At 38.4% G+C, this 26,239-nt stretch overlaps 2 protein-coding genes across 2 annotated transcripts; one reads left to right on the top strand and one right to left on the bottom strand.

Moving 5' to 3' along the window:
• Positions 1 to 568: 568 nt before the first annotated feature.
• LOC306860005 (myosin-7-like) lies at positions 569 to 16,810 on the bottom strand. The gene is made up of 43 exons (XM_079401515.1): positions 16,676 to 16,810; positions 16,325 to 16,461; positions 15,834 to 15,937; positions 14,930 to 15,073; positions 14,608 to 14,764; positions 14,422 to 14,449; positions 14,110 to 14,206; positions 13,516 to 13,608; positions 13,365 to 13,428; positions 13,173 to 13,271; positions 12,934 to 13,037; positions 12,677 to 12,815; positions 12,474 to 12,592; positions 12,234 to 12,383; positions 11,327 to 11,497; positions 11,042 to 11,221; positions 10,656 to 10,788; positions 10,498 to 10,568; positions 10,127 to 10,214; positions 9,895 to 10,012; positions 9,675 to 9,798; positions 9,437 to 9,573; positions 7,708 to 7,963; positions 7,326 to 7,568; positions 7,058 to 7,234; positions 6,755 to 6,900; positions 6,555 to 6,645; positions 6,082 to 6,471; positions 5,836 to 5,962; positions 5,538 to 5,656; positions 4,732 to 4,928; positions 4,447 to 4,630; positions 4,197 to 4,362; positions 3,938 to 4,062; positions 3,729 to 3,844; positions 3,457 to 3,649; positions 2,665 to 2,868; positions 2,333 to 2,458; positions 2,038 to 2,208; positions 1,836 to 1,940; positions 1,663 to 1,758; positions 1,352 to 1,489; positions 569 to 1,069 (listed from the first exon to the last, which is right to left on the bottom strand). Exons 2-43 carry the CDS (start codon positions 16,422 to 16,424, stop codon positions 1,058 to 1,060), a joined length of 5,802 nt encoding a protein of 1,933 aa, XP_079257641.1. The 5' UTR covers positions 16,425 to 16,461; positions 16,676 to 16,810; the 3' UTR covers positions 569 to 1,057.
• A 5,456-nt stretch (positions 16,811 to 22,266) lies between these two features.
• Positions 22,267 to 24,517, top strand: LOC306859595 (U8 snoRNA-decapping enzyme-like). Its single transcript, XM_079400705.1, has 4 exons — positions 22,267 to 22,523; positions 22,649 to 22,689; positions 22,796 to 23,021; positions 23,103 to 24,517. Exons 1-4 carry the CDS (start codon positions 22,395 to 22,397, stop codon positions 23,307 to 23,309), a joined length of 603 nt encoding a protein of 200 aa, XP_079256831.1. The 5' UTR covers positions 22,267 to 22,394; the 3' UTR covers positions 23,310 to 24,517.
• The last annotated feature ends 1,722 nt before the right edge of the window (positions 24,518 to 26,239 follow it).

The raw sequence follows: 26,239 nt of genomic DNA, 5'->3' as shown, positions 1-26,239 counted from the left end.
GCAACGTCGGTCCTGGAGTGCCGATGTCCTGCAGAGTTTAGTTCCAGCCCTGAAAGACCCCTCACCTGCCTGTAGCCCTAGTGATCCTGAAGACCTTGATTAGCTTGTTCAGGTGTGTTTAGGGGTTGGAGCTGAACTCTGCAGGATATCGGCACTCCAGGACCGACCTTGCCTATCCCCGAGCTACAACAATACTTTTAGTGTGCAAAGAAACCTAAAATAACTACTTTATTCAACAATTTATTTTCTTCCATGCGTGTGGTGCTGCTGACTCGAGAGCTGGCGCCTTGTTTACAAGCAGAGGAAGATGCGTAAACATGTCTAAAGATTTAGACAGAGAGGATGACTTGAATTTTTTCGCCCAGCCTTACTTTATTCAAACCAGAATATACAACAGACTATGAACTAAGAGAGATGGACGAACGCAGACTTCTGTGTCAGCAGCATCACACGCATGCGCTGTGGTACTCTTGTGAAAGCGCATTGACATTGCACTTTGTTTAAAACTAGAAGTGCGGGTTTGGTACATTATTTGGTGACAGGTTGTGCAGGACCAGAAAAACAGGAACACATTCTTAGCATTTTTATTCCAAATGAATTTCTGTGCAACTTGACATGATCAAGCAAACATTTCCATTTAGGCGCTGTTTATTTATCATGTCCAAATAGCTTTTCAAATACCCTGTGGATCCTTAAACTCAGTCCAGTTTCAAATCAGCTGTTGAAAGGTTTCCTCGTGCTGCTCTTCAGCTGTACTGTAATGACACTGATTTTCCAAAACATTGCAAATTATGAGCTCTGCAGTCTGAGACCTTTCCAAGAAGGACATATGAACAAACACTTAAAAAACTTTTCAAGACTACTGTTTGACATCTGAAAATCAGCATTTTATCTTTGAAGGCTTCGATCACAAGAAAAATCAGTTTGCGTTGACTTTAAGCATTAAACATTTCCAAAACCTTTGTGACTTACAGCATTTTACAAAGACCAAAAAGAAAGGAAAGGTACTTGTCACACGATACATGACTCTTAAAAGTCATCTGGCTTAAGTCAGTCTTCACTCCACGATCTGTGAACAAAAAGTATGTTTGTTATGACTCTATTTTTTTACACTTAAAGGGTGAGTTTCACCAAGAATGAAAACTCTGTAATTTTTATTTTCATTGTTCCAAACCTGTATGACTTTTTTCAGTGGAACAGAAAAGGTTCCAGTGTTGTTTTGGACTCCTTTAAAATTCATTGTATGGATGAAAAACAAAATATCATCTTTTTTGTTCCACAGAAGAAAGAGTAAATGATGACAGAAATCTCATTTCTTGATCGATCTGAGATCAGTTTTAGTGTGTGTTACCTTGACGACGTGAGTCTCTCGGGTGCGCACACGCAGCTTGTTGACCTGAGATTCGGCTATATCTGCCCTCTCCTCGGCTTCATCCAGCTCATGCTGGATCTTCTTGAACCGAGACATATTGCAGTTGGCCTGCTCCTCCTGCCATACAAAGGTAAAATACAGAGCTCTGAAATCTGCGCCTTAGAATGGACAACCCCATATTGTTTAACCGGTCAAATTATATATTTTTTTCAAACAGCATTTTGGCCCAATTATATACAAAAAGAATGAATTTACAAAGTTGATAACGTAAATGAACAGGAGATACGTACTGCATTCTCGGCTTGTCTCTTAAAACCCTTTAATTTTGCCTGTAGTTTTTCAATCAGGTCTTGCATCCTCAGGAGAGTTTTCCTGTCCTCCTCTGTCTACAGACAGAACAGTCTTTTAAACGTGCTGAAGATGACAGTTGTTCCTGTTTTTTCACGTGTCTTGTGAGTAATACCTGGTAAGTGAGCTCTTTAATCCTCCTCTCATATTTTCTTATTCCTTTTTGAAACTCTCCGCTCTTCTTCTGCTCACACTCCAGCACTCCCTCTAGCTCTCGCACCTGAGGATTGAAATATTCCCACAGATGTAGGTTAATCCATAAAGTATGTTATATACATGTCTCGACCAAAGCTAAAATAGATATTTTTTCTGCTTACCCGAATTTCCAGTTTCTGTATCTGTTTCTTTCCCCCCTTCAGCGCAGTCTGCTCAGCCTCATCCAGACGTATCTGCAGGTCTTTGATGTTCTGCTCCATGTTCCTCTTCATCCTCTCCAGGTGGCTGCTGGTGTCCTGCTCCTTCTTTAGTTCCTCTGCCATCATTGCTGCCTAATGAGGGATAAATTCAGTTAAAAGCTATAAAATCAAACAGTAAAAATACTTCTGGAACCAATGCAGCTGAAAAAGTGGGCAGGCAATAATGCACTTTATTGTTGCTCCAGTAGGAACTCACATCAGATATGGCCTTCTTCGCCTTCTCTTCAGCATTACGACACTCCTGCAGAGCATCATCCACCTCTCCGGACAGTGAGGACAGATCACTCTCTAACTTCTTCTTGTGGTTCAACACTACCGTATTCTGTAGAGATCAATGCATTGACAGGTGAGATTGTGATGCTTAATTATTGCTAAGTTGTTTCATTAATGATTAATGATAGTCATCACTGATTAGCTACTACTAAATATAATATAGAAACTTAAATTTTTTGTAAAGCTGCTTTGCAACATTTTGTATCGTGAAAAGCGCTATACAAATAAACGTGAATTGAATTGATTGAGTCTTACCTGAGCGTGCAGCAGATTCACTCTCTCAGTGGACTCCAGAAGCTCGTGCTCAGCGACTTTACGCATGCGGTCTGTTTGCTCTACAATTCCACGCAGCTCCTCCAACTCTGCAGTTAGCAGGGTGTTTCTTCTTTCTGTGACCGTCACCTGCTCCTTCAGGTCCTCACACTGATGTATAGACTTGTCTAACTCTAACTGCAGGTCCTGAGAAGACAAGCCAATTGCAACTGATAAAAGAGCACTAACATGCTAAATTGAAATGATTATTTCTATAACGATTTCATTGTGTGTAATGCAAATCAATAGGCATGCATTGAAATCAAAATACTGGTAGATACAGATAAGCTGGTACTTATTTTCATGTTAAGTCTAATGTTAAAATGTATATGATTTTGTCTAAATAATAGAAAAATAAAATCAATTACTTTAAATGCTACAAGTGAATTTAGGCATCACAACATTATTATGTACATTATGAAAATAGACATTCCTTTTGAGATATGATAAAGATTACATTTTAAGTGTTATTAAATTTCATGTTTTTTTAATGATGAACTTTAAATGAATATTAGATGACAGCAAAAGTATTGTAAAATTAGAGGAAATGAGCATGGACAATTAAATATTCAATATGAATGGATAACGATAATTTAAGAAACATTCTTTAATCACTATATTATGCACCCCTGAAGATTATATCCAGTTCCAGTTGTTTAAGATTATTCAGTTATTCCGTATAGTTGATTATCTTTTTGAACCTGCATATTGATTCACCCAGTCCTTCTGTCTCACCTTGATTTGAAGCTGTAGGTTGCGCACCATTTTCTGAGACTCCACAGCTTGTCTGTTTGCATGGTTCAGATGGATTTCCATCTCATTCATATCTCCCTCCATCTTTTTCTTAACCCTGACTGCCTCATTATGTGCCCTGATCTCTGCATCCAGCGTGGTCTGCATGCTGTCCAGAGTCCGCTGATGGTTTCGACTGCATTGATAAATAGTTTAATGTGATTTAATTATATGCTGGAATTTTAATAGTATGTTTTCTTGTCTTTCTCCCTTACCGGAGATTGTCAATCTCTTCATCTTTCTCTGTGAGTTTCTTTTCAACTTCAGTTCTGGTCTGGCTGAGCTCCAGCTGGATGCGTATGGTCTTACTCTCCTCATGCTCCAGAGTGCCCTGAGTCACACAGAGTTAGCACATTAGCTTTTTACCCAAGTATATAATTATTCATGTCTGCGGGTGAGCATTGTCTGGTATCTCAGGTATCACCTCAGCCTCCTCCAGTGCTGATTGAATGTCAGTCTTCTCACGGTCCAGCAACTTCTTCATCTGTTCAAGCTCACGGATGGTCTTGTTGCCATGACTAATCTGATCAGTCAAGTCAGTAATTTCCTCTGTAAATTAAACAAATTGGTTGGGCTCATTTTGAAAATGATTCTGAACCAAAATCAAATCTCCCTTCCTTATTATAAATGTATGCTATGTCACAGATACGCCCTGTCATGAAGTCTATGTACAATCTATGTACCCTGCAGGTTCTTGTTCTCCCTTTTGATTGTCTCCAGCTGGTCTAGGGCTTCTTCATAGGAGTTTTTGAGCTTGAAGAGCTCTGTGCTGAGACTACGGGACTCTTTCTGAGCGCTTTCCAGCTCAGCCTGTGTCTCCTCAAACTTCTGCCTCCATTCACACAGGACCTGGACATAGTAATAAGAATATGTGTTAGTAGAAAATAAAAATGAACATGGTTAAATCACATATTTAAATACTTTCATCCTGACCTTATCAAAATTGCGTTGTTTTTTATCCAATGCAACAGCCACAGCATTAGAACGTTCCAAATTAACCATCAAGTCCTCAATCTCAGTCTGCAGACGGTGCTTGGTCTTCTCCAGCGAGGCACATTTGGCATTGGAGGCTTCCGCTGCCTCTTCAGAACTTTGGAGCTGAGCAACCAGCTTCTTCCTGAAGAAAATAAATCAGTTTTATTAAATAAAACAGCAATTCTGTTTGATCTGTGAACAAGACATGATGTTACACCGACTGACAACAGAGTGATCTCTTACTTGGCATCCTCTAGTTCATCAGTCCTCTGAATGGCATCAGTCTCATACTTAGCCCTCCACTGTGCGATCTCGGCGTTGGCTTTAGACAGAGCACGCTGCAACTCGGATTTGGCCTCCTGCTCCTCCTCAAACTGCTCTCTCAAAAGCTCACAATCATGCCTGGATGACTGTACCGCATGAGCTAAACTGTTCTTTGCCTGGTACGTAAACACAAACCCAGTATTATATTAAATCTGATACACTTGAGATGAATATACTGAATATATAAACACTATTGTTCAAAAGTTTGGGGTCAATAAGATTTTTAATATTCCTGAAGTAAGGCTCACTAAAGCTGCATTTATTTGATCAAAGAAAAGGTAAAACAGTAGTATTTTGAAATAGTATTACAATTTAAAACAGTTTTCTATGTAAATATATTTTAAAATTTAATTTATTCCTGTAATTTTCAGCATCCATAATTGCCGTCACGATGCTTCAGAAATCATTCTCTTTATGCTGATTTTGGTTATCAAGAAACACTGTTAAAATCTTTAGTGTCACTTTTAATCAGTTTAATCTGTTCTTTTAGAATCAAAGTATTAATTTCTTACCCCCCATCTTGCAGATCCCAAACATTTAATTAGAAGTGTACAAAAAATACATCAACGTCTAAAGGCTTTTTCCCCAATGCTTTTCTTGTCTCCCACAATATTGTTTCATGTCTTTCTTCAGCAAACATTGAATAATTGAGGTTATAAATTTTAATTGATTGATCCTAAGAGATATGGCACAAGTGCATCCAATGTAGTAAAATTCTGGCTCACTTTGCATTCCTCTTCTAGCTGTTTCTTCAGCTCTTCCATGCTCTGGCTGAGAGCACTCTTTGTCCGCTGCAGTTGCATAACCAGAACCTCTCTCTCTTCCAGTCTGCGACTGACCTCGGCTGTTAACGATAAGACCGAAAAGAGAAAGCAAAGCCTTTACCAAGTGCCAGTGGCCTTTTTCTTACATTATTTTAGCTCTGTTTTGCCACTTGTTTCTAAAACAAATGTAAATCTGAATTTCTATTGGAGACTTCCTAGCTCCTGATCTTTATTCTGTTTTAAAGCGCAGGACACTGACCGCTCTCTGTCTGGGCCCGTGCTTTTTGAGAGGTGACATCCATTAGCTGCCTCTGGAGTTCCTCCACCTTGGTTTTAGACTCATTCAGCTGGTCTTCATACATCCTGCACATTTTCTCTGTTGTGGCCTGCAAACAACGGTCTTTCTGTTAACTCTCTCATTTGGCATATAACTAAGCTCCATGGATGATAAAACAATGGCATTATGAGTTTTAGAAACCATGTAAAGCACATTGAGATGTCTTACTTTGGCTCTGGAGAGATGTTCAAGGTTAGATGCCAGATCTTCAGACTCAATTCTGATTTCTGCCTTTTCCTTCTCCAGCTTCTGTTTGACCCTCTGCAGGTTGTCCAGTTGCTCCCCCAACTCAGCCACAGTGTCTGCATGCTTTCTCCTCAACATGGCAATAGTAGTTTCATGATGCAGTGAGGCTTCTTCCAGATCTCTCCGCATTTTTAAGAAGTCAGCCTCCCGCTTCTTGTTCATCTCAATCTGGGCAGCGGTAGCACCTCCTGCTTCCTCCAGACGTTCACTTAACTCTTCCAGTTCCCTTGATACATCAGCACGCTGCTTGTCCGACTTCGATCGAGCTGTTCTTTCAGCCTCAAGTTCCTCCTCAAGCTCTTCAATACGTGTCTGTAAAGAGTGTACCATAATACTGTTATAGTAATAACTCATTATGCAAATGCAGAATTTTCGGTCATTAGCCAAATAATTACCAGTAATTCTTTTATTTTTTTCTGCAGTTGCATAACCAAGGCTTGTTCCTCTTCAATCTTTGCACCTATGTGAACCATTTCAAGGTCTTTCCTTCAGAAAAGACCATATACAGACTTCATTAGTGTTCAGTTGATCATACAGCATAGCGCAATGCTTCCATTTGCAACATTAAGACTGCTTAATGTCTGTAAAATCTCACTTCTTCAGTCTTTCCTCTAGCTGCTGTTTGTTGTTCTCCAAATCCATGGATGACTCAATGGAAATCTTTAGATCTCCCTCAAGCTTCCGCTTCACTCGCTCCAGATCCATACGCACTTTCTTCTCTTGCTCCAATGATCCCTCTAACTGTTGCAGTTAGGAAATAATAATAAACATTGAGTTGTGTAGGCTAATAAGTATTTTATTTCCAGTTGTAAATCTGCCCTGTGATTAAGGAGTTACAGATTGTTACGGACTCTTAAGTTTGTCTCGTAGGGTTTAACTGAGTCCACTTCATACTCACATCATCCACCTGCTGCTCAAGTTTGATCTTGGCCTTGGACAGCATGTTCACTTTGTTTTCCTCATTCTGCAGGTCTTCCAGAGCTTGCTGATGAGCATCCTGCAGGGCTTTCTTCTCTTTTGTCAGCCTGAGGATGGATTCATCCGATGCAGCCATTTCCTCCAACAAGTTTTTCACCTGAGATAAGTAAAAAGAAGGTTGTTGCTAATCAGTTTATTAGAGCATCAAATGCAGACTACATTTTCCCATTATTGAACATGTCTGTTACCTTGTTCTCAGTGGCATGTTTTTCCTTCTCCACCTTGGCCAAAGTAATCTCTAGGTCATCCAGGTCTTTCTTTAGTTCAATACACTCATCCTCAAGTTTGCGTTTCTTGGCCAAGATGGTGGCATTAACCTCTTCTTCGTCTTCAAGCCTCTCCATCAGCTCCTTCATTTTCCCCTCCATCTGGATCTTAGCCTTGATTAGCAGGTTACAGCGGTCCTCAGCATCGGCCAGGTTATCCTGCTCCTGGGGTTAGAATGTATCTGACTCAATGTATGATGCATCAAGATATGATCACGAAGCCATCAACAAATCATGATGTTAGAAACTATGTGATTCTGATTTGTAACTTTTTTCAATGGTGTGAATCAACTCTGACACTAACCGCTTGAAGCTGTAAAGAGAGGTCATTTTTCTCTTGCACCAAAGAGACCTGTTTCTCCTCAAACTCCTTCCTCTTCACCTCAGACCTCTCGAGAGCCTCTTTTAGCTTCTGGAACTCCTCCTTCAGTGTAGCCAGCTCCTTCTCTGTAGCTGCGCTCCTCAGAAGAGGTTTGATCTTGAAGAACAGACACATCCACGGCCAGTTCTTGACGGCGTAAAAAGCACGGATGTTCCACTGAATGACCATTAGAGCTTCCCTGAGTGAAGATAATGAAATGGTGGATTAATTACATAATGTTTCAAAACCAACCAAGAAAATTTTAAATGACTCTTAAAAATGTCTTATGGTGTAACCACCTCATAATATAATAACATTTTCCTTACATCTAAGTGCATGCGAGTGTATCTTAATCATTGTTTTCCAAAAAAAAGTTAAAAAAATATTTTTAAAGGTACATTTTGTTTAAATAAAATTCATAATTTTTTCATTAATTAATTCACTTTTAACCTTTTTTCTCTGTGCATGTTGATTGCACTACAAACCTTTCTTCAAAAAGAATCTCATCATTTTAAAATGAGGTTTTTTTTTATTCATTTTGTTTTTCCTTTTGATATCAGGGCAATTGTAACACTGATATTTCTACTTATCATCAAATATCAAAATTAATTTCATTTCTTCAAATGTGCATCATAGAAGCAGTGTATTCAAGTCACTGTGTGAATTTCAAACGTAGTTTTAAATTAATAGATCTAGAACAAAATGTGAATCATGCCATTGACCCCGGTGCTGGTATTAATAGAGATGTCTAGGTAGTATTACATAAAACATCAGATGAATACATTGCAAAGTTTCAACAAAAGATATCATTGTAAGCCTAATTGAGGAGTATCAAGATGAAGCCTTTTACATCTTCTCAAAACTCTTTCAAACTTTGCTCTTTTGTCCAAGAATAAAAGAAGCCACATCCATTTTGTAGCCTGCACCTCACACTCCCTTCCCTTGTTGTTCTAAATTAGCTCAGTATGTCTAGCACCAAATAGGGCCAGGCTGCCACACGCCATTGTTTCGTGAGTTCTATATCAGTAATCCCACTGTGATACTGAACATGCCTAAAGAGTAAATCAATTCTGCATTGCTGAAGCGGCGACACAATCAGGGACAGTCAAAGGTCAGGCAGAGGTTGTTGATTATCTAAAGCTGAACCCATTTGAAGAAACAAGAGGACTTAATCCCCTGTCACCTGGGATGGCATTTCAGCAATTTTCAGCCTGCTCCCAGCCATATCCATTCTGGACAAAAGAGGGTTATTTATAATAAAGACAGGAGGGGGGACTCTGGTAAGGAACCGTCAACAACTGGTATGCGCGCTGTTTGCGGGATATATGACCCACCTCCACACCTGCTTTTGTAAATGCCATTTTGGGTGGAGGGGGTTTAACCGGCTTTTTCTGTAGCGACCGCACACACACGTACAAAACATACAAACACACGCCGGACACACGCCACAGCATAGTCCGCATGCACTTTGGACATTCTTCCCATAGATTTGCAGGCTCACAGGCCTGTGCACACGCTCAACAGTTTATCACAGTGTTCACAACGGGCTCAAGTAAGCGAGATCTGCAATCTGACACTTTCTTTAGTTAGTGAGTAATAGCAACTATTTGCATTCGGTTATTTAGACACTTTTTAACTATTGTCATGATTTGGACATCGAAACGGCACATACTTCTCTTTCATCATCCTCCTGCGCTCCATCTGCATGAGTTTGCCCCTGCAGAAGGCCTGCAGCAGGGTGAGGATCTCAGACAGACGTTCATCCCTCATGTCCTCCAGCTGGCCAAGAAGTCCTGCCTTAAAGAAAACCTGAAGGAGCACAGATTCACAGGTCAGTGTAGCCTAGGATGAGTTTCGAGGGACTGAAAATAGTGAGTAGGAAGAGAGTGAGAGAGGATAAATTCATCAACCTTGCTGTGGCCAAACTTGTACTGCGTGTGGTCGATATCCAGAGACCCAAGCAACTTTTCTACAGCTTTCCTGCTGTCCACATATGTGTCCTCTGGGATGGCCAAAGGGTTCAGGATACGGTAGCTGGTAAATCATGAAGGTTTAGTGTCAACTTAATTCATCTTCATATTAGGGTTATGTGCCATTCAGAATGAAAAAAAAAAACGAAGAAAAACTAACCGCTGTTTGAACTCTGCATAGAGAATGCGGTTGGGAAATCCCTTCCTGCAAATGCGGATCCCTTCCAGGACTCCATTGCAGCGAAGCTGGTGCAGAACCAGAAATGGCTCCATCATCCCTATCAGATACAAGAACAAAAACTGAAGACTGCTGATATGTTTACGATAGGTTTATGGAGATATTGTTTGTACAACAACTGGTTTTATCCTCTGCACTGTGAATTTTTTTGTACCTGGGTTCTTTGTCTCATTGGGGATAATGCATCTTACAAAATGAGGCTGAGTGCTTCTCAAATTAGCCATCAACTTGTTTAGATTCTCCTAGAGTGATAGAGAAGGAAAGATCATTCAACACGCAGTCCATAATACAACATGCTCAGTTTACTGTTTCTACGCTAGTGATGTTAACTACTGGGTCAGATCTTACCTGCATCTTTCAATCTGTGGCTGGTGAAAGCTGAGCCAGCACAGACTTAAAGTGATGTTCATGGCTCAGATTACCTAAACATCACTGCAAGTCTTAACTGGCTCACTCTCCAAGACATTTCCAATATCTATATAATTTTAACTGATATTCAAAGCATTTAGACATCATTTGACCCACCTTATGCAGCTGGGACACTGTTTGAAATGATGCTCCTTTCTTCCTCTTTTCCTTGCTCCCTGGCTTTGCTTCTGTACTTGTAAGTATACATGTTAAACACCTCAGTACAATCAGGTCCATTGGAATTAACTCTTGAATATCGTTGTAATAATATGCACCTGAATCTAAGCTGATGAAGTTCTCGAAGAGGCTTGCCATTAACTTGTTTGACGACCTTTGGAAGATTCCCACCACTGTTTCATTCAGAGGATCTCTGTTTTTGTCAATCCATCCATTGATGTTATATGGCACCTGACAACAAACATTTGTATGTGAATTGATATTATATTTTAAGTGACTTATAGTGATCAAGGCTTGAGTTATGTCGTTGTGTCATTGAGCAAGACACTTAACCTCAGCATGATCCAGACTATCCCTTTTACTTAAATGGTGTAATTTACAAATTCCACTGGCTCCAGTTAAGTGGCTTATAAAGACTCTATTGTATGCTACGGTAAAAATAGCCTTTAAATATGCATGGAAATATGAAGTTATTTCCACTCACCACTCCGGCGTAGTGCACCAGCTCAAAGTGAGTCTCATATTTGCGTTTTTTGTCTGGCCTTGGTTTCAGGAAGTTGGGAGACTTGCCAAAGTGATTATCGTAGAGTTTAGCTTTGAAACTGCTCTCTGTGGCTTTAGGGAACATGCACTCCTCCTCCAGAATAGAGAGTATACCCAACGGCTGCAAACAGTGCAAGAGGGATGTAACAGCTAGAGTAGCTTAGTGTACTTATCTTACACAGACATACACATGCTTTCACAGAATTATATATAATTCTATATTAACCCTCTCAATGAGATCAATGCAGGCCTGCAGGTCTAATCCGAAGTCTATGAAAGTCCACTCTATGCCCTCTGTCTTGTACTCCTCCTGCTCTAGGATGAACATGTGATGGTTGAAAAACTGTTGCAGTTTCTCATTTGTGAAGTTGATGCACATTTGCTCAAAGTTGTTGAACTGTTCAGGAAAAAAGAGAATGAGTTTGAATGGTACAATGAGGACTAAATAATGTATAGGGTTGGGTATCAATACACATTTCCTGAAGTTTGATCTGACATTGATTCATTTTTATTTCAATTAATTTAGGTATGTATGAGTTGCAATGTCTATTTTGCTTATATAAGAGACATTTTCTTGTAGCTATTACATGTAAATTATACAGGAAATAGTATAACTTGGTACATTGCAAAAATATTTTGGTAAATTAATAACAGGGCACAAACTATGTACTTCAGTTGCAATATCTTCTTGTTGATTCAGTAACCACAAATTCAAAGAACACATTTAGTAAATGACTTGTCAGAGTGAGTTCATGAGTGGTTTTAAATGATTCATTAAAAGTTCATGAGTGTTTTTAAATGATTCATTACAAGGTCTGACTCAAACAAGTCACTTGTTTGTTAATTGGACTACATTGTTTGAAATGCATATTTTTGGTTCACTAGCAAGAACCAGTTTATAAAAGTCATTTTCTTTTAGTGAATCACTGAAAGGTCGTGCCGAAGACATTGTCAAATGGTAAAAAAAATCCATCTTGAGATTTTAAGAATCAAAATCGTGACAATCAAATTAGGTTTTGGGAATGAAGATTAATGGGAAAATCTAGTTTTCTATCTTTAAGATTCACGTTATGTGCAGAGAGTGGTGAGGAATGATGCAAAGCAATTTGATTGCCAGTAATCAACTGACTTACTTCAAAGATCTCAAAGCCTGCTATGTCCAGCACTCCAATGAAGAACTGACGAGAGATGGCCGTGTATAGAGTTTTATTGATTCTGCTCACCAGCCATTTAAACATGCGGTCATATGTAGCTTTGGCTAAAGCACCAACAGCATAGGTCACCTGTTACAACACAAAAGCCCAAATGCTCTCACTGCAAGATGAAATTATAAAGCAACGAAGCCAATTCATCATTACTCTGACCAAACTGACCTGTTCAACTGTCTGTCCTCTGACAATGTACTCATTGCCCACTTTCACTCTGGGGTGAAGCAGTCCCTTTATGAGGTCAGCTGAGCTGATCCCCATGAGATAGGAGGCTTTGTCCGCACCTGGGTAACAAAATTACAGCGCTTAGAAAAACCAAGACACTAAACCGAAAACATTAACATTGCTTACAACTGAATCTCTCTTACTTTCAGTGCCGTCCGCCTCGGCTTGCTCCTCTCTCTGCCGCACTTTGAACTTCATGTTACCAAAGTGCATGATAGCACCGACAATCTTGTAACAGCCATACTTCTCCTCAGGGGTGAAGCCAAGGGTGTCCATTGCATGCTAGAGAGGACGGTAAGCAAGTTTCCTTATAGTTGAGTGGTTATTCAGTGTTTAGTGTGGAATAATTAGTATCTAAGATTCTCTTTACAGGGATTTCCTTCATATAAGCAGTACTTACATCAGTCGCAAGCAACTCGTCTCCATCATCCAGGTGGTCCACAGTTGTAACACCCTGCGAGCAGAAGTGGTAGTCATAGGGATTTGAAGACACCAGCAGCATGTCTGTGATGGAAGAGGTTTGATTTTTAAGTCACACAGCACACTGTGGAATGTAATATTGCAGGCATGTAGATTTCTATACTTGGTATAAACTTCAGTTTAAATAGTAGTCATGCTGTAGGGGATTCCTCTGAATACCTTGGAGTTCTGGTTTCTTGTGCGAGAGGATCTGGTAGTAGATGTGGTAGCTTCTCTCTCCAGCTTGCTGAAAAATCACTCTGGATTTTTCCAGAAGATCTAAACAAAAGAGAATGTGAAATGGAACAGGGTGTGAAGGAAAAACAATAAATTTAATCTATTAAGACAGTAATATTTTTTAGATCAGCTTACAGATGTCAATGTCAGCAGATGCTAGTTTCCCTGTTGGACCAAAATGGATTCGTATGAATTTGCCCTGTGTTAAAGAGAGGGAAGAAGGTGAAACGGAGAACAATTTTGAAAGAAAATGAGATGTTGTGCTCCTCTTATGATATTCACTCACAAAGCGGGATGAGTTGTCATTCCTCAGGGTTTTTGCGTTTCCGAACGCTTCCATAGCTGGGTTGGCCTCAATGATCTGATCCTCTAATGTACCCTATTTATGTTGAAAACAGAAAGAGTTTTTAATCCAAAACCAAAATTATATCTATGAGTAGGACAGAACAAACTAATGGAAATGAAAATGAAATATTATCCGTCATGATTGAGGGGAAAATAGATGAAGTCAGGGGGGTTTTTTTGTTTTTTTTTCAAAAAGACCAAGAATGGAAAAGGAGTTTATAATGTTAAAAACAAGAGACAATAATGAGAGACATTGCAAAAAGGGAAAAGGGCAATGTAAAGAGTGGTATAAAAAAGGGTTTATAAAAACATACTGGAACGGGAATACAAAACTAGGGTATCAAAACTCTGAGGGTCACTCCTTATCGGTTAAAAGGATGTCTGTGAATCCAAAAGGAATAGATAAACATTCAGACATTATTAAAAATCCCCAAAAACAAGATGTAGAGAAAAAAAATAAGACTTGTAGGGAAACAAAAACAAAGGATAAGGATGGGTGATGATAAAAAGACAGAAGTGAAGTTTCTGCCCTTACTCCTTTTTTGCCCCCTGCATCGCCAAGAGCAGCTATAATGGCAAAATACTGAATTACACGTTTCGTGTTGACAGTTTTGCCAGCACCGGATTCTCCGCTAGGCATGGACAAAATTTATGTGAAATATGCATGAAACAATTTTAAATTCAAGAAGTAAAGATTAAAGAAGAAAAAAGGAAAACTTTTCAAAATGGTAAAAACCCATTTTTTTATACCGCTTCATGATAAAATAATGAGCAAAAAGGATTTCGGAAAATTTTGACCTAATAGTTGTAGAATAGAGATGTAACAGGGTAATGGAGGGTCACTTACGTGATAAGCATTGACTGGTTTTCACGATCTACAGGGGAAAAACAACTCAGATCACTTTAAAAGTATGTGTTAAAAAATAAAGACCATTAAATTTATCAGTTATGTTTTCAGTTATGTAAGTGTATTCTGAATCAAAATAAATGCAACATACAAGAGATCAAAAGTGAAATGTGTTTCATAACATACTTTTTAGCATGTCATTGTAGGTATTGTCTGCTATGGCATAGATGTGAGGTGGAACATCTGTGCGACGCTTTCCCTTATATGCTGCAACCACTTCAGGAGAATAGACGGGAAGCCATTTATACGGGTTAACTGTCACACAAAACAGCCCTGAATATGTCTGCGGACAGACAAATGCACACGCATTAAGACTGAGACAGCCCTAAAATTATCCAAAAGTCATAAAGAGCGTTACAGAAACAGATAACTTGACTCTCAAGTTATTCTTTAACGTCTTTTGATTACAGACAGCTGTTTAGCAGTGAAGGATAATGTGGTGTCTCACGTAGATCATCCAGAAACTGTAGCGACGGCTGAGGTTGAAAAGAACAGAGGCCTCGTTGAGGTGCGTAAGCATGGCCATGTCTTCAATCATGTCAAACTTCGGGGGATTCATCTGCTGAATGTCTTCCTCTTTCACCGTTAACATCTGTCAGTATTAGATTAAAGAATTTAATCACCACCTTGTGATACGTTTTCAGTTTCCATTTTAGATCAAGCGTAGTTATTTCACTGAAAATATGATTTTTTTCATCACTTGAGTCTGCTGAACTTATCTTTGAGTTGCTTAATACAATATAATACACAGCATTGTTTTTGATGTACACTGCAATAAAATATCATTTCTTTCATCTATATTTTTCCTATAGTAAAAATACGTACATTTGTTTTGTTTGTTACATGAACAAATATATTATTAGATTTTTGGCTTAAAACAAATAAATATTTGCTATGATTCCAGATTCAAGATTTTTCTCTTTAAAGCAAGTCTTAGGCTATACAATTTCTTCTTCTCAAGTAAATGTATCTTGTTATAACCATACCTGTCAACATTTGGGTACCAAAATGTTGGGGGGGGTACACATAAGTACATACATATGTAATTATTAATACAAATAAAAAGAATAATAACGTGACTTACTCGTGTTTCTTTTTTATTATTATTATTATAACTGTTACGTATATTTTTTAAAGAAATTAAACAGAAAACACTGTGGAACAAATTACATTACATTTCATTGTACATAATATTAACATTGTGTGTTTATAGCCTGTGTGTTGCCTTCTCTGCCTCGCTGCACGAATGTGCCACTGTGATTTAATATGCTGAGATATGTCGTTTTTCCCACTGTGTCCGATTTATAAGCATTGTTACAGAAAAGAAAAAGGGCAATTGAAGCTGCACTGACCATTCCATCTTTGGTCTCCACCATGACTTTATCTCCATCTGTATCTTTGATCTCCACCTCAATGTAGGCTTCTTTCTCATCTGGAATCCAAACACGTTTCTTCCCTGCACACAGAAATATGTGTTACTTCTGAAATTAACTGTCAGGTAACTAATATCATTACATAAGATGGTAAATTTCCTCTTATGTTTGCTAAATAAATTAAAAATACTACTATTACGCTATGTAAGATATAACATAAATGTATTTTGAATTGCTTTGCATGTAAAAAAGAAAAGAAAAGCTGGTGTTATGTCAAAATATCTAGGAATTGTCAATATTCTAATGTTTATATGCATAATACATGCCCATTTCAATGCGTAACCCATTCATTCAGAATCGGATATTATTTCAAATCAATTAGGCTAGGCTATTTCAATATTTTGATAGGCTTGTGCACCAATAAAATATCTGGTTTTCACACAGGACACAAACAGGACGTATGACAGTACCATCAAACGCATGGGACTGCGCAGCGAGTTGTTCCAGGTTGGTTTTACGCAGAAATGTGGCCGCTTCTCCGAAATCCCTCAATTCCATAAAGCGGGACATGTTTAACTCTTCTGGTCCCGGGCCTGCGCTCAAACACCTGTAACGTCGTAGAAGCTTTGTTAGAGGAACGTTTTCTCCACTTTGTTGTGTTTGTCATAGGTATGTGCTGGAAAAAAAAAAATCTAATCCACAATCTTGGTAAGTATTTGTGAAAAAAAAATAAAAAATTCTTCAAATTACACGATTCGTCACATGCAAGGCACGGCGCCCTATCCAAACAGCGCTGTGGAAACATGCATATGAATACTAACCTCAGTAATGTCTAAACGGGTTGGCCTCGAGAGAAGTGGCCCGGTCCTCTTTTATTGTTTCCCTCAAGGTCAGTGTTGGGGAGATATGTCAGATATCCCCATGTGTCCGTGTGTGTTCAGTTGCTCATTGGCTGTGTGGTCCTGGGGTCCGGCCCTGCGCCTTCACAAAAGGCAAACAGGTTTGAGGAACTGTACTGTAAGGGGTTATTTTTAAAACGACATTGTTGTTGGTTGTGATTTATACACTGCTGTCCAGAGGTTAAATATGTGACCTCTCTATTTCTTTAAAGACTTAAGTGATGTGTTGTAATTGGCAAAAAGGTGATTACAAATTCAAATCTGGATGCGAAATGTGCTGGGCTTTGGAGGGGTCTGGCCCTAATTAAGACTTGAACCCCTGTAAGATAGTAAAGGATTGGGCGGGGAACAGGGTTATTTTGTGCAGCGACGTTAACAGTATCGAACTAAACACGTAGGCTATTTATATTATGTATGTAGTAGGCTATGTAGTATATTTAAATATATATAAATATATAAATGCATATTTAATTATATATATATATATATATATATATTATAAATAGGGCCTATTTATATTTAAAATATGATTACTTGCTAAATGTATACATTACCTGCATACCATAGGCTATATCATAGGCTAATTAGCTCAGGCAATTCAAAGAACTATCAAGGGATCTTTAAGAGTTGGCTTAAACTTTATGACAGGATGAAATATGGTATTTGAAAGAGATGAAATCAGTCTGTGCTTATAACTGAAGGCTTCCTTTAACTCATTTCTGAGATAAGGATTTAACTTCTTATCTTGGTGCAGTCCATTTCTGTGTGTGTATTAGAAGGGTGTCTGTCTTTGCCTTATTTGACAGACAAGTTGAAAGACATAGTGGTATGTTCAATATAACACACAAGATATGCATGATGCTCATACTCGGTTACTGATACAATCAGATCCTCCTCAGCAAATAGGCGCCTCAGAAGCTGTCGACCTTGAGGGGTAAAGCTGAGATAAGTGTCCTCTAGCAGAATCCAGAGCCCACTATGTAGTCCGAAAATAGAAGAGAATACAACTCCTGTTCGCAATAGCCAGCATTCCGTGCAGAGATAGCCGTGCTGTCTGCATGGGTTTGTGGTTAAAGAGGCGGTGCTCTGTTTTGTTTCCCTTAGAAATTACTGAGAGTGATCTGCCAGTGATCAAACACTAAAAGAGCCTCACACTATGTCAACCCTATAAAATACTGTCAGAGGTACACAGATGTCACCATTTAGGTTTGGTACATGTTTATACTGAAAATATTAAACTCTCTGTACCACAAGTGATTTTTGATAAGTGCTTTTTTTTTTTTTTTTAAATGCAATTTATTTAAAAAAAAATATTTTGTGTGCGTGTTTGTATTGATGTCATGCATGATGTCATTAATTAGTTGAGGAAACTTTTTTTGAAAACATAATTAGTTATAACTATACCGAAGTTACTTAAGGGTAAAATATGTTTTTGGAGAAAAATAAAACTATTCAGTGATGTAATTTATAATTTAATAAAAGCTTACAGCAAAACAATGAGGGCTTCTGAACAGTCAGATTGGCAGTATTATATTAAACAGACTGATTTATATGTATCCTACTACAAATGTATCTATTTACATAAATAGAAAATAGTACATGATGCAAGGAATTCAACCTGTGAATCATTTTGTAATCTGTTTTGTTTGGAAGAACCAATTTATTAGAAGGAATCTGACTTTTCAATGCTACACAGGACAGACAGAACTGTTAAAGATAAACTGATTCATTAGAAAGACTCAAAATTTCCAATGCTACATAGGACAGAGAAGACCATTTAAGATGAACCATTTCACTAGAAAAAATCTGACTTTCCAACACTGCATAAGAAATAGAACCGTTTAAGATGAACTGATTCATTAGAATGAGACAGACTTTCCAAAGCTAAACATCAGAGAAAGAGGATCGTTTAGGTGAACATGTTTGATTTTTCTTCAGTTCAGTGTTTAAAAACAGTGATGTATCTTATAGATAGTTTCTCTTCAACAAAATACAATTTATTACAATGTCATTTGCCATAAAAGAGTGGCTGACATGGCACACCTAAACAAAGCTTCCAGGAACCAGGGTTTGAAGTTCTACACATGGTGAGCAGTTGTTACAGATTATCAGTTCACATCCAGTGGCACAAAGCTCTAACACAAAGACTAAAAGGTCAGAGGTAGAGGAAGGTGGTCGCATTCTGTATACCCACACACAATGGGGGCAAGAAAATTACACATTAACTGCCTCTTAATAAATGTTTTCCTCTTGCCAATCAAAACATACAGTATCTCCTGGTCTTCTAAATATGTGTGATCTATCCACCAGGCGCAGACATGTGAACCAGATCCCAGGTGAGCAGCGTTCGTCTCCCCACAATTCAGGATTCTACATAAATTTTTCCCACTGATTTGCCTCTGACAGTGGCGTAAGACCCTGGCATACAGCAACCCCCCTGCACCTGTGTGTGTGATTGAGAGTGAGAATGAAGAGAAGGAGAGTTTGAGAAATGTCCTAATCTCAGGATAACCAGCCAGCCGTCCCCACAAATTGGTAATAATGTAAGCTAATCAGTCTTTTAGCAAGTGACTACTGGATGGAGACAAGCAGTGCCATTCTCCCCCATCTGGCTCCAACACTCAGCCTGTCTGCTTTGTGTTAGTTCTTCTCCATTGCTACACCATCAGTCTCACACACACTCAAACACATAACCTAGATATGAGCACCCACAGCTGTCTGCTTATTTTAGTCTGGATTTTGACAGCACTATATCTCTCCCCCTAAGATCCCCTATAACAATCCCTGACGCCTTCACCAGAACAATAGCCAGCAGCTCACATAAACCTTTTAAACTTAGAAAGCGCTGAGGATCAAGAATAGCGCAGCCATTCGGGCGCAATCCCGTGCCACACGGTAAGCCCAGAGAGGACAGACAGAGTTAACAAGGCCTTGAGTCAACACTAACTTCAACAATACTAGATGTCTGATTCAAGTCTACGGGCACGGATGCTCAAAGTTTCAGTTATGTTTTATAAAACAGATAGATTCAGCTCTGAAATTTGATTGGAAGAACCGTGTTTAAGGCCATTGTAAAGCATGCATACACACACACACACACAACTGTATATAGAATTCAAATCAGTTGAATTCTATATTAAAGCACAAAGTTGCTTGACCAACAGCCTACAGTGAGGCTAATGAATTATTAACTGATGGAACACTTCAATCTTCTAACAATAATTAATATTAATTTAATTATAATTCAATTCTTGAATTTAAAATAATTTTATTTATTTGACATTTTCATTAATCTACAGGTCTGTAATTCATAATATAATAATTTACTAATAATAATGAGAATAATTCCACAATTTAATTTAATTTATACCCCAAAAAAATCATGGTAAATCACTGTAATGATTTCCAGCTTACCACATCCAAATGTTTAATTGCTATACATTAACAGTGATTGAAATGAGTCAAACAAGAGCTGTGATGAATGTGACCATGTGCTCAGCCTCATAACCTCGCTTTATCTCTCCATCTGTCTCACTGTCTCTTAACATTCCCAGTATAGTCTTACACTAACATAATTTCTATTTAAATAGTACATATAACCTGCAATTAAAATGCTCAGCCCCACTTATACACCTGCACATCTCTACATTCATTTACTCTCTCCTATCATGGGACAATGGGAACCTTGACAGATTGGAATGGGAAGTGAATATGGGTTAATTCGGTCAGTCTCCCATAGATATTGCTATGTGAAATGTCTCTTAATTCAAAGGCCCAGGGATTGATGAAACATCCACACGGCTGACTCAGAAAACCCACATTAGCCGTATCCAACACTGCAACAACTGTTGAAGAACACACACACACACAAACACACACACACACACATACACACACACACACACACACAAAAGCACCATATTTACCCACAGTTCTCATGCTTTGCCTTGCAGTTAGTGAATCTGTAGCTGTGTTTGCTGTAGTTTATTTACCATTACTACAGGAGTGCTCACTAATGCTGAATAAATGCAGCTATTTTCAGATATTTTAGTTGTTTAAAAATGTTTACATGTATGGATTTGATTATATTGTCCTATATTATTTGGTAGGGCATCATGCTTGCATGTTCTGTGTCCAACTGGCACAAGAGTTGAGAAGACAAATGATATTTGTTGGAAAAGATGGGAGTGGTTGTGAAACAGAATATTTCCTCCAGTCATCACCTTGCAATGCACAAGGTCAGAGAGATGGGAGGAGCATCATGGTTTAACTTGTAAAGCTCCTATAAGGCTGCTGAAGAATCCTGTCAAGTGTTGTGTGGGATGGAAGCAGTGTAGTCTTACACTCTTGAGATGTCTAACGCACATTCCCTCAGGGCTGCTACAACACTCAGATATTTAATAGTTTGTATATGAAATAAATTACTGAAGGTTTCTTGCGGTTAGAACTTTTAAACTTGTATGGATACACTAATACCATTTTATGAACAGGAACCAAACACCATTATCCTACAGTAATCATTTTCTGTTTAACCCCCAAAATTTACAATATAGGATATGTACAAACATTTCAATGTAAAAACAATAAGAATAACATTTAGATTAGTTTTGTTGTTGTGGTTGTCACAGTAATTTTGAAATGACGTGTTTGATACTTGCAATGTTATGTGAGGGCCATAGAGCAGTTCACTGGCTCTTTGCAAACTAATTGGGCAATATGAAACTAGAGTCAGTGCATGCATGAGGAATTAACAGTTATGACCGTGGAATCGGCTTTGCTTTTGAAGCCACACTGCATTTAGATATAAGGTTATTTCTAGTGTTATGCACAGGTGGCATAGATTTGGAGTGACAAAGTGAAGGGGAAGCACTGTATCTATATCCACTTTGTCGCTCTCCACTGGCTTCTTCTTTCAACAGGGACACTTTTTTGGTTTCTTTCTTTCTTTCTCTATAGACTAGAGTGAATATTAACATCTTAAGGTGCCCAATTTAGTTGCTACTGCCATCTATAGGACAACAGACGTACGTAGTCTGAAAAGTTAATAAAAACTGCGTAGTGAATTCTTAATGTGCATAACTTTTAAATAGCCTATATGCAATATTGTTATAAACTATAGGACTATACATATTACCAATAAGCATTTGTTTAAGCCTATCGTTCTCATTAGTTATACAGTGCTATATAAAATAAATTATTGCGTCCTACCTTACAATATAATTGCCATGGTAGTCTTGGCTAAAACACTATGGTTAAAACAATTATTGTTACCAATTCTAAAAAAGAATTATGAATTAATTTGGGACCCCGAACATTTTAAATAGGTTTCAGGATTTGTATTTATTTTAATTTTAATAGTTTTATTTGATAGATGTGGTAAATACAAAGTTTGCACAGTTTTGTTGTGTTCACTGTAAAGTTTATATGGTGTATTGTAGTAGCTATGGTTTAAAAAAGAAAGTTAAGGGAAAAAAAGTTAGAGCTGCGTTCTCAATGGACTATTATTTTGAAATAGTGAACGTCAGGTGATTATAGTGGCACGCGCACATAGTGTCTGGTGTTACTCCTTACTTACCAATACGCGTTATTAAATATACAACTAACTGACTGATTGATTTGCTTGTTTATCGCTCGTCCTGTAATGGCGGAAGAGATCACGAGAGAAGATGCTTTGACACGGGAGGGCTACAGACATGCGTGTCACATTATGCTGTACGGAGACTCTAGCGCCAAACTCTTCGGGAAAATCCCAATCAAACATATAGTACTGGTAAGGAGGAGTTCTGTGACCTGCACGTCTTTTACCTTTATGTGAAGAGTGTCACTACGACAGGTGCACTATACTAAAGCAGGAAATTAAAAATATGTAAATGAACGCCCTGAACTGTCATTCAGATGCAGATGCGTTTTGATGGCTTGCTGGGTTTCTCAGGGGGGTGAGTTCCTCTTTATGCAATAAATAAATAAACTTTGAATGAGTTTTAAGTTGTTTACAAATGAACTGGCATTATTCATGAAGGCTGTGTTTTGTTTTATAATCAGATTGGTGAACCCGTCTGAGGAGACGCTGGAGGCGGGGCTTAGCAGAGAGCTCCACGAGGAGGTGGGCGTGGCTGTGCCTGTGGGCGTGGACAATCACGTGTCCTCCTGTCTTTCTCCATCCTTCCCTCGGCTCATCATGCATTTCTACATCAAGAAGATGACAGAGTCAGAGCTGAAAGAGATAGAGAAAGCAGCTGTAGCTACAGCCACAGACCATGGTTTAGAGGTTAAAACTCTGTCTATTAATGCACGTGTGTGTAAATGTACTTACAAAATCTTATTATGCAACTTTCTTATCTGTCTCCAGGTATTAGGTATGGTCAGAGTGCCCCTCTACTTCCTCAAGAATGGAGGTGGTCTCCCCTATTTCCTGTCCCACTCATTCATCAGCAACTCTCGGGCCCAGCTGCTCTCTGCCCTGCAGCGCTGCAAGCTGCTGTCCCAGGGGGAGCTGGAGAAGGCTGTGAGACAGGCTGAGCAGATGAGACGCACATGCAGTGGTGATCCACACTGACATCAGTTTACACAGCGGTGCCTTTTCACCCCTGGGCCACAGCTACATCACAGTAGCCCAACCCCCTCATTGCCAGTAGAAACTCCCTCTTGTCCTCACCCTACCCTCCGTTCCTGATTCAACCGTATACAGCATGTACTCTCTGTAGATATCCTGTGTCTCATAGGATCAGGCCTGTTTAATAGGACATTGACTGTTAATCAAACATTTACTAACAACTTGTGACCCTAGATTCACTTAATGGGATTGTTATTGTATGGTAGACTATTTATGTCCAAATTTGGACATACTCTGATATGTTGCAATAATTATACCTCATAACAATTTAATTTTTTGTTAGTATGAACCCATATAATTTGCAAATGCATGATATATTATGAAGAGGTGCATAAGAGACTTATACGCTATACTGTTTGTTGATTTTATCAGATCTGTTTATGAGAGTTAGATGTTTGCAAGAGAAATTGTGCGTGCTGATTTGACTAATAAACTGCAGATAAGGCATATTTTTCAGAATTTTTTAGCAAATTTGTGTCAAAGCTAAGGTTTTAGTCACATCACACTTGCGGTACTTAGAATGGCCACAGAGTTGCGCTACCAGACTTCCCCCTTTTACAAGCAAGCCTATATATCTGGCTGTAGTTTAAAGCTGCAGTGTGTAATTTCAGTGCTACTTGTATTGTAAAAATATTGGACAGAATTGTAAAAGTACTGATTCTTTTTTTCTAATCTGCCTTTGGTTAGCAAGTAGACAGTCCCGTCCCAAACTCAAGCCATTGGTTGCAACAGTGTTGCAGACTACAAACAGTTACACTACAGCTTCAGTGTTTACACACTTAAGAGAAATTTACAAATGGCTTACTTATTGTCTTGCATAACCTTTAGTGTTACATGACGTTATAATTTAGAAAACTTTGCATAACACCCATCAGTAATGAAATGAGAATACAGTTCGTTTTAACTCTCATTTCAGCTTCCCCTTTCTTGTAGGAAACAGTTCCACAGAATTCATGACTTTCAGAAACTCCATTACACAGATGTCTTAACATGTCCAGCTCCTACGATTGATGCATTTTCAGCAATTCACTGTTCTATTAAATGATTATGTTAAGATGTAGCATAATACTTTAATGCCCATTTTGTTTAAAGTAGGAATTCACCGCTGGCAAGATGGGTCTTTAATAAAAAATGGTCTGACTGTACAGTAGAAATGCAATTTAAAAATTATCTGTTTTCACAAAAGCCCTGGAGGTGTCAAAAGGATTACGGATTGTCATTTACAGACAAAAAATGGGGATATCTTGGTGTAAGTAACACATAAAAAAGTTTGTTCATATACATATTACTGACACTGTAACAGTACAAGGCTAGTTGAAAATTGGCACTTACCCTTTAAGCATTTTTATTCATAGTATTTACTACACTATATATTCTGGAAAGCATATATATATGTGACCCTGGACCACAAAACCAGTCTTTAGTCGCTGGGGTATATTTGTAGCAATAGCCAAAAATACATTGTATATGTCAAAATGATCTATTTTCTTTTATGCCAAAAATCATTAGGATGTAAAGTAAAGATCATGTTCCATGTAAATTTCCTACCATGAATATATTAAAAATTAATTTTTGATTAGTAATATGCATTGCTAATAACTTAATTTGGACAACTTTAAAGGTGATTTTCTCAATATTTAGATTTTTTTGCACCCTCAGATTCCAGATTTTCAAATAGTTGTGTCTCAGCCAAATATTGTCCGATCCTAACAAACCATACATCAATGGACAGCTTATTTATTCAGCTTTCAGATTTTGTATAAATCTCAATTTCGAAATATTGACCCTTATGACTGGTTTTGTGGTCCATGGTCACATATAAAAGTAAAGGGTCTAAATGTGTGAGATCAGTCTGTTAGTGAAAATGTTTCTAGTTTCCATTGTTCCCATTTAATTTTTACTTTTTATTACAAACTATATTAATAATTATTGTAGTGAACTAAAAAATAATCCTAGTGTTTGCTTGGTTCCCCTTTTGCTTTAATGGCAGCAGCACTGAAATTTCATGAACTCTACAGGTATGTGTGAAACCTGATCATCATGTTCTCTAGTATGATTTGAAAATAATCCAAAGAGCATTTTGAGCTTCAGTGGAAGAAAAAACATCTGTTCAAAGAGTCACATGTTGCAATGCCACCCATTTACTTAAATATTAACTAAAATATTTCCAATTTGTTACATTTTCTGGTTTAATCTTAAATTTCCTCTTTATGATTGATTTTGAATCTCAGCATTGAATGTGGTTTCAGAGTTTTGAACCCCACTCTATGATCAATGCACACGTGTCTATGTGGTCTGTTTATGTCACTGCTACATTCTGCAGTCCATCTGCATCTTTGAAGAGCAGCTTTGCTGATGTACTCATCAGACCACAGCAGGTGAAATCAGCTTTGTAATCACCACTCAGCATTCATTTGCATCGCTGCATGTGCAGTTTGAGTGTGCGAGCCTATGAGTACGCATATGAAACCAGAGACATGAAATAGGTCAAAGCTGGGAGGACTGACTGACCAAGTGGAAACTGAACTGTCCCTAGGGAGGACGGGCCGGGGTAGTAAGGGTTGATGCGGGAAGAGGAGCAAGTGTAGAACCAATAGTATCAGAGGCAGCACTGACAAACTGCTTATATGTTTGTTACCTGCTGGGCCCTATAAATCGTTTCTCGTGTTGCACAAATCTGACCACCTGCTATAATGTTCACGTCACATTGATGTCCAAGTCACATCATGGCTTCCCCCCAGCCACCCTCACAGTGGAGTCGCCTTTCCAAGCACTCATGGGTGGGGTGATGCTTCCCGTAGACCGTTCGTTTGCCACAAGGGAACTGGAGCATGTGCAACAATCCTTGTCACAGCTATTATATCCATGATTTT

The sequence above is a fragment of the Barbus barbus genome, assembly GCF_936440315.1.
Source record: "Barbus barbus genome assembly, chromosome: 40".
Lineage (NCBI taxonomy): Eukaryota > Metazoa > Chordata > Actinopteri > Cypriniformes > Cyprinidae > Barbus > Barbus barbus.
This window is presented reverse-complemented; position numbering and strand designations above follow the sequence as displayed.